The following is a 12,095-nucleotide window of genomic DNA, read 5'->3' on the forward strand; positions in this document are numbered from 1 at the left end:
ACCTGAGGATGATGGCATGCCTCTGATTCACATTCACAACATTTGAGTTAAATGAAGGGATTTCTTGGCAGGTATTTTAAGGCAACACCTCAAACCTGCGTGACATCATAGGGAAAAACAAATAGCCAAGATATCAGGAAGTGTATTGTGTGTCTCGTCAGGTCAGGTCTAATGGCATGGAAAAATTCAGCAATCACAAAGTTCAGAAAGGAGGTGGATTTTGGATCCCAATGATGTAAATGTGTTTTTGTGTTCAATGTGTGCATCAGCGCCAGAACAAAAGCAAAAAAAAAAAAAAGTGTATCACTTAAATGCATCTGATTTATTTTGCCATAAGAGGAAGATTTTTAAGCTTATGTTGACATTTAAAACTATGCTTTGTGAACTTTCAGATGGTCTTATTTTGTATTTATTAAGTTTATAATTAAAACTACATAAAATAATGATTTATTTAGTTCATGTTTATGCATTTTGGAGAGAGACACTCAGTTTGTGCAAATACTGTGGAAAAATAGCCTAAAACATAAAGCGATATTAGACGTGGTATGGCTGTTTCAAAGCAGTTTTCCTCACAACATTGCGGTTGATTTAGGGTTTTTTCTGTGGCATGCATTCTGGATCAATGTGGTGAAATCTTCATGATAACCTGTTACTAGCTGTGATCAGTATAGAGGGATTAATGAATTTTTTCTATTTTATTTTTTGTTTGTTTGTTTATAGTTAGTTAGCGAAAGGAGTCCCGGGTCGGGGAGGTTCGACCAGTTATAGCCAGTTAGCAATTTGCAAAGCATATTTAACAAAATGATTCAAATAATTACAGAGATGAATAAAGAATTAACTCTTGATTAGTTTTTCTACAGATAGGATTTACATGTTTCTGGTACATTAAAGAACTAAAGTTCACACAATGTGGGAAACCTTTGCTTCTTGAGGCCATGTGAACTTTGCAAGGCCAGTATGCACATTAATGATAGGACCGTTTCACAAACTCATAAACATTTCCTCAATGAGGAGAACTGTGTTGTTTATCTGTCTGCAACTCCACTTACATTGTGAACTGAGCTATGTGGTGTACCAAAAACATTTTTCACTAAATCGTATTTGTCCATTACAAAGACGAAATGAAGATAAGAGTGAAGAAAAGATCTGAGAGGTCTGGAAGGCTGATAATACAGCAGAACTTTAATGTATTGTAGTACTGAGCTGTTCAGTTATCTATAAATTAACCTAAGTCTGTGAGCTACTGGGAGCCAGTTAAGGACTTTAGAACTGGTGTGATGTGCTCTAACTTCCTGGTTTTAGTGAGAACGCTTTCTGAATCAGTTACAGTTACAGTCTGCTTGTTGTTTTAGGCAGACCTGTGAGGACACTGTTGCAGTAATGAAGGCGACTAAATGTAAACGCATCAATTAGTTTCTCTAGGTCTTGCTGAGACATTAGTCCTTTAATCCTAGAGATATTGTTCAGGTGATAGAAGGCCGACTTTGTAACTGTCTTTATGTGGCTCTGAAGGTTCAGGTCTGAGTCCATCACCACACTCAGATTTCGGCCCTGAACGGTAGTTCCTAGTTGTCATAACTAAAGCTGTGTGCTGGCCTTAGATCGTTCCTCTTTAGGACCAAAATAATAACTTCAGTTCTGTTTCTGTTCAGCTGGAGAAAGTTGTTTCACATCCATACATTGATTTTCTTTTCTAAGCAATTGTTCAGTGCTTTAATGGGTTCATAAAACTTGGTGGTTGTAATGTAGCTGTGCATTATCTGCATTACTATGCTAACTAATCTCATAATTTGAGCTAGCGGGAGCATGTAGATAGTAAATAAGAGGGGCCCCAGTGTTGAACCTTGGGGTACCCACGAATGTGAGTTCTGCCAGCTCTGATGAAAAGTTACATATTGACATGAAAAAAATTCTTGTAAGATTCAAACTAATTGAGTATTGGACCAGAGAGTCCTACCCGACTCTCCATTCGTTTCAGTAGTACGTCATGGTTAACAGTATCCTTTGGCGCACTGAGGTCCAACAGAACCAACACTGTGGTTCTTCCACAGTCTGCATTTATGTTGATGTCACTGAACGCTTTAACGAGGTCCGTCTCAGTACCGTGGTGAGCCCGGAAACCAGACTGGAAGACGTCAGAGCGGTTGGTCTTTGTTAGGAAGTTGTTTAATTGTTGAATGGAAGACTGAAGATTGGCCTGTAATTCTGCAGGAGTGATCAGTCCAGATTGTTGTCTTTTGTTATCAGTGGTTTGATAACTGCTGTTTTTAAAACCTGGGGAGAAATACCTCAAAAGAGGGAAGAGTTTTCTGTCTGAATCAAATCTGGCGCAATGATAGGCAGAACTTTCTTAAGGAAAGCCGTAGGAATGATAGCAAGACAACAGGAGGAGCTGAATTGATTTATAATTTCTTTTAGTTGTTGTTTTGTTTGCTTGAGCCAGTAGAATTGTTTCATTTTTTCCAGATTGATCTGGAAAAAATCATGACATTGGTAATGGGGCTTGATATTGATGTACTGACAGATAGTATAATAAAAGTTAGCAAATTTATTCCAGGTCCTGGCAGAGTGGAGTTAAATAGATATTGTTAAGTGGACGATTAACACACATTTTTCTAACCATTTATTTCTTTTCCTCATCACAATGTTCCCATGGTTTTTTGAGAGCTTTAGAAACTAACCCACTAAAAATATTCATATATTATGGAGCTTGAAAGCAGAGAAATTTCATCCAACAGGTCCAATGTATTGTTAACATGTAGAATTTGCATGTATGGCACTTAAATTATAATATCCCACCAAAAATTTTATCCAGGCTGTCGATACACATGAAAGTGCATAGATTTGTCGATATGTTGGACAAATCTATATGCACTATATACTCCATTTCCCCTTACATATGCAATGATGTTTCATTTATTTGTATTGTGTGCCATATTGATTCTTCTCTGAGGACTACTTCAAATGCAAATCTTACTGGTGCAAACAAAGTACATTAATGAAATTTTGATCTAGATTGTACAAATTTGATCCAAACTTTCTTCCTGCTGTGTAAACTTTTCTACATAGAAGCTAACACCGGAAGAGTCTCATTATAGTTACTCTATAATCACAAGTACAGTTCTAGCAGCTCGTTTAGATGTAAAGGTAAATAAATGTCTTTGTCGTTTTGGTCTCACCAGGACACCAGACTGTCCCTCATCGCCACAGACCAGAACTACAGGCAGAACTTCACTGCTGCGGATGAAACCAGATCAACAAAGATGAAAACTATCCGAACCATCATCGACATGATTGTATGCTTTATTTGTCATTATTTCCTACCCTAATAAGCTGAATTTAAATCGAACTAATCAACTTCTATTTCTTTTTCTTCACAGACAAATGAGACAAAGGATGTGGTATGTTTTTCTGATAACATCTTGGTTTAGTATTTCTAAACATTAATGCTGTTCGTCTCTGTAGATTTAGATTGTAGTAGTCTAAAACCAGGCAGCCACTAAACACAACTAGCTCCTGAGGTTCATCCTTTAGCGTGCTAGCTTAAATCTGCCTGACACATTCTGTAGCCAGCGAGGTAAAGTAATCCATTTAAGGATTGTGGTGATTCTTGTCAGTGCCTGGACCCAGTCAGGCCTGCCCAACTCTGACACTGGCAGGAAGCAGGGAATGGTTGCTAAGGAAGTGTGTATAAAGCTGAAATGACTAAGAAAGGCTAATTAAGATGGCAGCGATAGCGACTGTTTTGGCTTCTTCTCTCCTTCCCTTAAAGTGACGGTTACATTGTAGACATCCAATGTTGTTTACCAGCCTCTTCCTGTTTTCACATTTCTCTTCTCTTTTTGCAGTGCTGCTCCTTTGACTGCAATGTAAGTATCCGTGCTTTAGTCTCCCCCCAATGTGAACTCTTATCTTTGTCCTGTGTTGTATTCAGCGAGTATCTTTGTTGATAATTGCAGGCTCCTGGGGGGCCAAAAGGACCTGATGGGGACACTGGCGCCAAGGTGGGTCGTCTGTCATTAGAACAGAAACCAGTCGAAGGCATAAAACGTGAAAACTCACAATTTCCTTTTCTCCTTCTTCAGGGAGAGATGGGGCGACCAGGAATGCCAGGAGAGAAAGGAGATGTTGGCGCTGTGGTAAGTCCCTTCCACCTTCTTTCATGACCTGCCAACGTGCCTGCCAGATGAGGGAGATGTCAGCACATTTTCCTGAATCTGTTTGACCCCTTTAGATGAGGTAATTTGTGTATCTCTTTGTCACAGGGAAACATTGGTGATTCTGGTCCAGTTGGTTACAGTGGGATGAAGGTAAAGTTCATGAAGGAGAGACTTCATAAAGACTGAAATAAACACTTTTAGCATTATGATATCAGCCTAAGAAACTTTTATTTTAACACCATTTCTTCCTCTTTTTTTTTTTTTTTTTTTACATTTCATAGTTTCTGAATCTATATGAGTGACTTGTTGGTAGATTTGGCTAATTCTATTGTCTGAAGCTGGATGAAAGTAAGAAGTCAATGTTTACCTTCAGATGCTTGTAGACAGCTAAAGATTGATGTGTTTTCATGGAATTGTGCAAACAAGGAACAGCAATTAACATAAACCATTAAAAAAAAATCATTAAAACCATTGCAAACAGCATCAGACAGGCTAGCTAGGCTAACAGCTAGCATTAGCACTGAGTCATGTTACAGCTAAGTACAACTAACAGTTTGCATTAAAAGATTTGTTTGTTGACAGTTAATGTAATTATATTCAGTTTTTCCTCCATAATGTAACTTCCTGTGACATCAGAATGTCAACAGTGATCATTTTATTTGGTTCAAATCAGTTTATGTATGAAGGTAACATCAGCTTGTTACATGGAAATGTAAGCAGGTCAACTTCATTTCAGTTCAATAACGTCCCATTATATTATAAATCAGTTCACAATAGTCAGATTCACTGTAATTACAAACATTTAACATTAGGGGTGTAAAAGTGCCTTCAGCTCTTTATACCGCCTGGCATTGGATCCAAAAGACAGAGACGAGACAAGGTTTTGGTAGAATATGTGGAAAAAAATAATTATCCGATTATTGGTTCTTAAAAAGAGACTTAAGGTTTTGCAAATGAAACTTTTGAGTTAAGTAATATGTAGAGTATTGCAGTCCAGGTTTGATATATAGTACTGCAGTTTTTACGACTGTCTAATTCAAAGGTGGCGGTGCTCCCAAAAAGAATTGAAAATGCTCCCGTCTGTGTTCGCCAATATTGGAAAGATGAGTATAGAGGCTCTGTTTTGACTACAGTTATCCACTTTAAGTTTGATCAGTGTGTTCCAAGTGTTTAAGATTTTGAACCAGATATGATCCAACACAGTCTAGACTCATTAAAGAACAGTAAAATTTAACTTAACCAGTAGAAAGCCTTGGAACCAACTTTAATATTGTTAAGCTAAAAGCTGAAATTCTGGGATAATTTATGTCCCAACATGCGACCCAAAATCACACCGCAGTTTTTATGATTGTCTAATTTAATAATTTAAAGGTGGCTGTGCTCCCAAAAAGAATTGAAAATGCTCCCTTCTGCACTATAAAAGAAAATGTTTTGTTGTGGCTAAAGTAAAAGTCAGATAAGTCAATTATTCAGCCAAACAGTAATAATCCTTAGTAGAATATGACAATTTCAACGCTTAGGAACTATTCTGCCTTGAAACAAAATGCCATTTGGCCTCCATTCTTTCTTAAAGAAAACTTTGTAGTTAAATTTTGAAATTAATCTAAAACGGTTAAAAAGTTTGGTTGGTAAAAAAAAAAAAGAAGTTTACTCGAACCAAAATGCTGCAGCTAATGGAAAAATTGAGTTAATGACAGTAGCCTTAGAAATCTTTGATTCTGTCTCATAATATTTTTGCAGGAAAGATGCAGCTTGTATTGCAGCTCCTGCTCAGCAGGAGCCACATCCTTTCAAACTTAGATAAACTGTAAAGCTTAAAGCACCACGCAACCATACTCGTATCTGTAGCTCATAATAACACATAATAACAGTAACTGGACAGCGCTTCATAAGAAAAGATTTGCTTTGATGTGGTGTTTTAATATGTAGAGCCGTAAACTATCCAAATCAAACACTTCATTTCTAGTGCAGGACAGTAACATCTGAATCCGGTTTTATTACGAAGAAATATGGTCCAGATCTGTTTTATTTAATGGCAAAACATTACTACATTTTGATTTAATTAGTTAGTTACAGGATGTTTATTCCTACACTTGGAGAAGACGGTATGATGGCAACACTGATGTGTGTTTCTGTGCTTGTAGGGAGACCGCGGTCCACGAGGAGACAAGGTACTGTCAGATATGATGACTCTCATCGTTTTACAACATCCTGAGCATGCTCAGTTCTGATTCATGGTGTTTTTCTGCAGGGCGAAAGGGGGCACAAAGGCTTCAAGGTAAGCTCATCCTGAGCGTCTTACCTTTGATCTGACGATGTTTTCTAGCTGTAAAACTCATTCTGATTTCCGTTTCTTTCATCTGTTCTACCTTTTCAGGGTGACAAAGGCCAAAGAGGCCTGGATGGAATCGATGGGCGTAAGGTAGGAGTGGGCACAAGCCGCCGCTCGTCCTTTTCCTGTCTCTTTGATGATTGCGTTCCAGCACGTATTTCTGTTTTCATTGTTATCAGGGTGAAGCTGGTTTCCCCGGCCTCCCCGGCTGTAAAGGCGCTCCCGGATCAGATGTGAGTTTAACGACTTGACCCCAGAGTAGTCCTGTTGTCATGGTTTTGACTTGTTCTCTCAACGCATTTGAGTCGCACGTACCAGATGGTTTGGATTGCAGCCAATAGGGAAGAAGCAGAAATTTCCCTGTACCATCGGCAGCCCATGGGTGTTGGCCAACAAAGGTTTTGAAATCTCTGAAATCAAGATAAGCTCAAAATAGTTGTGATTGTGATTAATAATTAGGAATTGGAGGATAAATGATACAGAGACTGAGATATGAAAAGTATGGTGTGGGTTTGTATTCGGGTTATTTTACTCTAGTAGCCCAAAATATAATTTAGTGGAACCAAATACCTTCAGAAGTGGCCTAATTATTAAGTGCACTCCACCAAAAGAGTAATATGATGTCAATATAAATCCAGCTGTTCCCCAAAGGACTCGGGGAACATCTGTGTTGTTTTAGGAACACAGCAGATAAACAGGACCGAAGTTTAACCTTTAACCTTACATGGTAAGGTTTTTGAGGTGACAATAAAGGGGTTAAAGCAGGGCTAGGTCATAAAACAACAACTAAGATTTGAGTCTCTCATTGAGCTCTGTTTAATTTTTCATCTGAACATGGAGAGAATATAACTTTGGCAGTTACTCTCCTAATTGCACTGACTGAACAAATTACTGTTTTTTTTTTTTTTTAGTTTTACATGTTTGACCAAGCTTGTGAAATTTAAGTTTGCTGTACTGGTGCAGAGTTATAAAATTAATTTATAATTCAGTACATTCATGTTTGTGTTTACAAAAAAAAAGAAAGACAAGAAACATTTTAAGTCAATTAGGCTCCGTTTTTTTTGTATTGGATCGGTATTGGTCGATACTACACCTCCGATATCGGAAGTGGAAAAAGTGGATCGGTGCATCCCTAATATCAGTATTAAATTAAGCTGGAAAACTTCATTAGATCAGACCTCATTCTGAGAGATTTGAAGGACTGCATGTGCAGTAGATGCCTGGGACACAAATACATAAACGCATGCAAGCAAACCGCTTCCGGATCCGCCCGAATCCCCTGCTGCTCCTTTTGTTTACCGATTTGCTACTAGCCACAGTTTCATGTTCAGGAATGTCCCTTGCGTCTGTCTCCCATACGGTCGACACGCGCAGAGGCCCTCGTCTCTTTGATCACGCCTCTGTTTACATTTTCTGCTGTCAGACTGAGTAAATGAAGCCATACGGTCTCGCTGTAAACAAACTTGCACGTGAGCTTATGTGATCATCCAAGTGCAGCGGACCACGACCTCGTTTTGGCTCTGTCTGCCGTTCCCTGAAACCGTCTCTGTGCTGTTGCATCTCCAGGGCCAGCAGGGAGAAACTGGACCGAAGGGGGACCCTGGCTCTTATGGAAGAAAGGGGGGAAAAGTGAGAGCTGGTTATTTCTCAATGATAAATGTCTCAGATTTCCTTTAGGTTGTCACTTTTAAGAATCTCGGGTTCCTCTTTTAGGGAGATCCAGGAAGAAACGGCGAACCGGGACGCCCCGGAAACTACGGATCTCAGGGACTTCCGGTGAGTCCAGAGAAACGCTGGAGCGTGACAAAACGCCGAGCTGCTGCTGTCACACTTATCCAAACGTATTCTCTGTGACAGGGCGAGCCGGGCGGCGCCGGACCTACAGGAGACAAAGGAGAGCGCGGTGACGACGTAGGTGACATCACTTCCTCCCAGGGCTATAATAGCTTTGGGTTTTAGTTTAGCAAAACTCGTTATAGTTTTGTCGTGACTTTTTGTTCAGTTGGCTTTTTTGAGTGTTTATTTCTTATTAGTTAAATAGCCTATTGTTTAGTTTTACTTTAGTTGTATTAGTTACAGTAGTCCTTTTAGTTTTTTCATAATTGGTAAATTTTTAGATGGAGTATTGTATTGTGATCATGTATACATCGATCAACAGAAGACACGATTTTCAAAAAATGTATTCAGTTGTTGAACAACCAACAGACTCTGGTGTTTTCTCCCAACTTTTGCCTTCGCCATTTTATGGACTAGCGTAGCGTAGCATAGTCCAAAAAATGGTGTGGCCACTCCTTACTCCCCCTTACTCCAGGAGGAGTAAGGAGTGTCGTAATTTGCCGACAGCTGACGTAAACTGCTTATGTGAGAGGGCAAGGGCAAGAATAGATTTATATCTATTATTTCAGTTTAGTTTAGTTAGTTTTGTAAACTCATGACGTAGTTCCAGTTAGTTATAATTTTCCTCCATTAACTGTCGTTTTTATTTATTTCAGTTAATGAAAAATGTTTTCTCAACTCCAGTTTTAGTTATTTCATTAGTTACCCACGACAGCCTTGCTTCTAACACAGCCTTCAAATTCAGTTAGTTTCCTGTATTTCTGTGTTTTTCAGGGATCACCCGGATCGGACGGCGCTGATGGAGAAGGCGTTAGTAGAATTAATATCGTCGTGAACTTGTGAGTTTTTGCGTTCCAGAGGACTCTGAAGTTTACCCGAACGTCTTTGAAATCCTCCACAGGGACAAATCGGAGAGAAGGGGGAGGAAGGTTCTCGAGGAAAACGAGGCCCGAGAGGAGAACCCGTAAGTTACTATGGCGACTGTAACGAGGCGGGCAAAGTAGCATCCTCGTTCCGGATCGATGTTTGTAATTTCTGAGAGACTCCTGCGAAACGCGGTTCGGCCACTGAGCCGAATCAACAGCGAGCGCGGCTGACCTCTACCGAACCGGTGTTTGTAGAGTTCCCTGCTGATGCATCTTGTGGAGATCGGATCTATGTGTTTTGTTTGCATTCAGGTCTTTTAAGGTTGTTCTCTTTCCTGCCAGGGGGAGCCGGGACCACGTGGAGAGCAGGGGAGAGAGGGCTCAACCGGTGCCAATGGAGAGCCTGTAAGACTCAAAAATAAGCACAAACAGAAGTCACATGCATCCTAGATGGGCCACCCTCTATTTCTTTGTTTTTTAGAATTTTTTGCTCACTTAATGGAGGTGGTTGCCTTCCTTACTTTGTAGAGCTGGAGCTCACGAGTTTTATGCTCACTCCTCCCGTTTCCCGTCCTCAGCGTTCATCTCCTCGCTCACTCTTTCCCCTCTGACTCAGTTCTTCTCCACCTCCTGGAGCCAAACCCTCACTACGGTTTTCTTAATAAGGCACCAGGCAGAGCAATAATAATAAGACATTACCAGCATTAGCCGTGGTAACTACCGTGATGTAAGAAACTCTTCAATGGCTCTTTTCACTGGGCCTCCTTCCCTCATTGGAGCTTAGTAACTACTTGGCACCTGAATGGTCTTAAAACATGGAACATCTGAGTAGCAGGGGCCGGCCTCCTCCTCCTCCTCCGCTGTAAAAAAAAAGAAAAGAAAAACTGAAACCGCATTTATGTTCACACCCAAATTGGTTTCTGCTCTGATTCAGGACATTCCTTGTGTTGAAGATACAAGGCGAGCGCTACTGAATGCTGACGCCTGTCGTAATGAATCAGTGAATCCCACGATAGATTAAAACGAGCTCCACAATTTCCATTTGCATGATTTAGTGTTTTTCTCTTTTCTCTCTCTTTCTACCAACAACTGGATGACAGATGTCTTCAGTCTGGTGCTTTGGCCTCAACTAGACCTTTTTTGAAGGGCAGTTAGTTTACATATACATTAGTGTCCATTTTATTTGTTGTTTTTATTTATTTATTTTGGATATTTAAATCATCTTCCAGTTCCAGTGTTAAACACTTGTTAGAATTTAAAGTCAATTAATTTTTGAGAGTTATTTTATTGTTATATCATTATCATTATATTACTTGAAAATGGTCTCAAAACAACAACGCTGCTGTTTATCTCAATAATGTCTGGGACAATTTGTTGTCCAGCAAAGTTTGTTACCGTGACAGCCAGATCATATGTGGAGTATATCCACATTAAAAACACAAGTCGGAAGAAACAACATAAACAAAACGGTTTATTCCTAAAGTCACCTCCTGGAGACTTTAGGAATCAAAAGAGAACATAAGTTGTATGATTATTCCAACGTCTCTCTGCCCGGATTTCTAACCAAACGGCCAGACAGATGTTTAAAGAGGAATGGCAAAAGCGATTGATTTTAATTGAATTGAGTTGAGTAAAGTATATTAGCAGTGGTTGCCAACAACTGCAGTCCATGCTACGGTGGAATATCAGCTCGGCTGCCAGGAGATTGAGCTGTTAGCAGTTAGCATGCTATGAGTCATGGGGTTCTCATACAGCAAGCCAATGAGTCAGAGGCCTAAACAGATTTGTTGCAGGACTGGCTGCTTCTGGAGAGCCTCCATGAACCACAGCAGCACCATTCACGAGATACTTTGCATTATTTGAGCTGCGTTTAATTTCCCCTTTGTGTCAAATAAAGTATTTTTTAATTGAGTTGAGTTGAATAAGGAGAGGAAAATGTACCAATGCTCCTAGTCATTACTGAGCACCGCAGGCCAACCACAACTGATGGTGCTAGACTAATTTACAGCATTGTGTTAATCCTGTATGTACTCTAACATTTTCAACAAAGATTCATTTGTTGTTGACGTCAAAAAGCTCAGTCTTAGTCCTAACTAAGAAGTGTATGCTAGCAGGGCAGAAAATGCTTTGTCCTGCCATCACTACACACCAGTTGGGATCAAATCGTTGCTATGGTGACCCCAAGATGCCACTCTCTGCTGCGGCTCTCTGGAGGTTTTTTTGTTTTACCTCCAGTTGTAAACACGACTTGTACTTAGAAGTTTTTCTATCTTGCTTAGAGTGCCAGATGAATATAGGTTAACTTCTCAGATCCGGTTGCCTCAAGACGTTTTCATTTCTCCCCCGGTTGCGCTGTAGTCGCGGGGAAGTTTAGATGAACAGCTAGTTTCTTGCAGCTATTTTTGGATTTATGAAAAGCACACATCTGCTCAGCATGAACAGGATGTTCTCCTGAGAAACGGGTCTGTGGGATCTTTATGTTAGCTCTCCTCGTTGTTGTACACAATTAAGCTGTTTTTCATTTGCTAAGTGTTTTCACTGTGGTTTCCAGGGTGAACCAGGAAGAGGCGGCCCTCCTGGCTACAGGGGAGACGAAGGTCCACCAGGACCAGAGGTGGGTCTCGTTTACTGTCGAATTCTTAAAAGACGCATCTTCTTCTTTCTCTTGGCTGAGCCTGCTTTAACCTATATTATTTATTTTGAGTATAGTTTTATAATCTGCAAATTTACTTCAGTAACTGTACTTAAAGAAAAGTTTAGATTTCAGAAGTGTCGTGTTGAAAGAAATTGATTTGGAAAAATGTTTCTTTGGCCTGATTTTACTTTGTAATTTATATGAATTATTTTCAGTTTGATCTTTTAAAATACCCAAATTTCTGTCAGATTATGTAATCTTTAAAT

The 12,095-nt window shown here is 39.7% G+C and overlaps 1 protein-coding gene across 1 annotated transcript in view; it reads left to right on the forward strand.

Annotated features, from left to right (window-relative positions):
* col6a1 (collagen, type VI, alpha 1) overlaps nucleotides 1-12,095 on the forward strand; it is a 35,072-nt gene that overhangs the window by 3,938 nt on the left and 19,039 nt on the right. Inside the window, exons 5-21 of the mRNA XM_028019449.1 lie at nucleotides 3,183-3,296; nucleotides 3,381-3,401; nucleotides 3,849-3,869; nucleotides 3,960-4,004; nucleotides 4,086-4,139; nucleotides 4,266-4,310; nucleotides 6,305-6,331; nucleotides 6,412-6,438; nucleotides 6,538-6,582; nucleotides 6,672-6,725; nucleotides 8,059-8,121; nucleotides 8,206-8,268; nucleotides 8,350-8,403; nucleotides 9,103-9,138; nucleotides 9,230-9,292; nucleotides 9,537-9,599; nucleotides 11,746-11,808. Coding sequence (XP_027875250.1) covers nucleotides 3,183-3,296; nucleotides 3,381-3,401; nucleotides 3,849-3,869; nucleotides 3,960-4,004; nucleotides 4,086-4,139; nucleotides 4,266-4,310; nucleotides 6,305-6,331; nucleotides 6,412-6,438; nucleotides 6,538-6,582; nucleotides 6,672-6,725; nucleotides 8,059-8,121; nucleotides 8,206-8,268; nucleotides 8,350-8,403; nucleotides 9,103-9,138; nucleotides 9,230-9,292; nucleotides 9,537-9,599; nucleotides 11,746-11,808 — 858 coding nt within the window. The remainder of the gene's footprint in view (nucleotides 1-3,182; nucleotides 3,297-3,380; nucleotides 3,402-3,848; nucleotides 3,870-3,959; nucleotides 4,005-4,085; nucleotides 4,140-4,265; nucleotides 4,311-6,304; nucleotides 6,332-6,411; nucleotides 6,439-6,537; nucleotides 6,583-6,671; nucleotides 6,726-8,058; nucleotides 8,122-8,205; nucleotides 8,269-8,349; nucleotides 8,404-9,102; nucleotides 9,139-9,229; nucleotides 9,293-9,536; nucleotides 9,600-11,745; nucleotides 11,809-12,095) is intronic.

Source organism: Xiphophorus couchianus, chromosome 6 (genome assembly GCF_001444195.1).
Source record: "Xiphophorus couchianus chromosome 6, X_couchianus-1.0, whole genome shotgun sequence".
Taxonomy (NCBI): domain Eukaryota; kingdom Metazoa; phylum Chordata; class Actinopteri; order Cyprinodontiformes; family Poeciliidae; genus Xiphophorus; species Xiphophorus couchianus.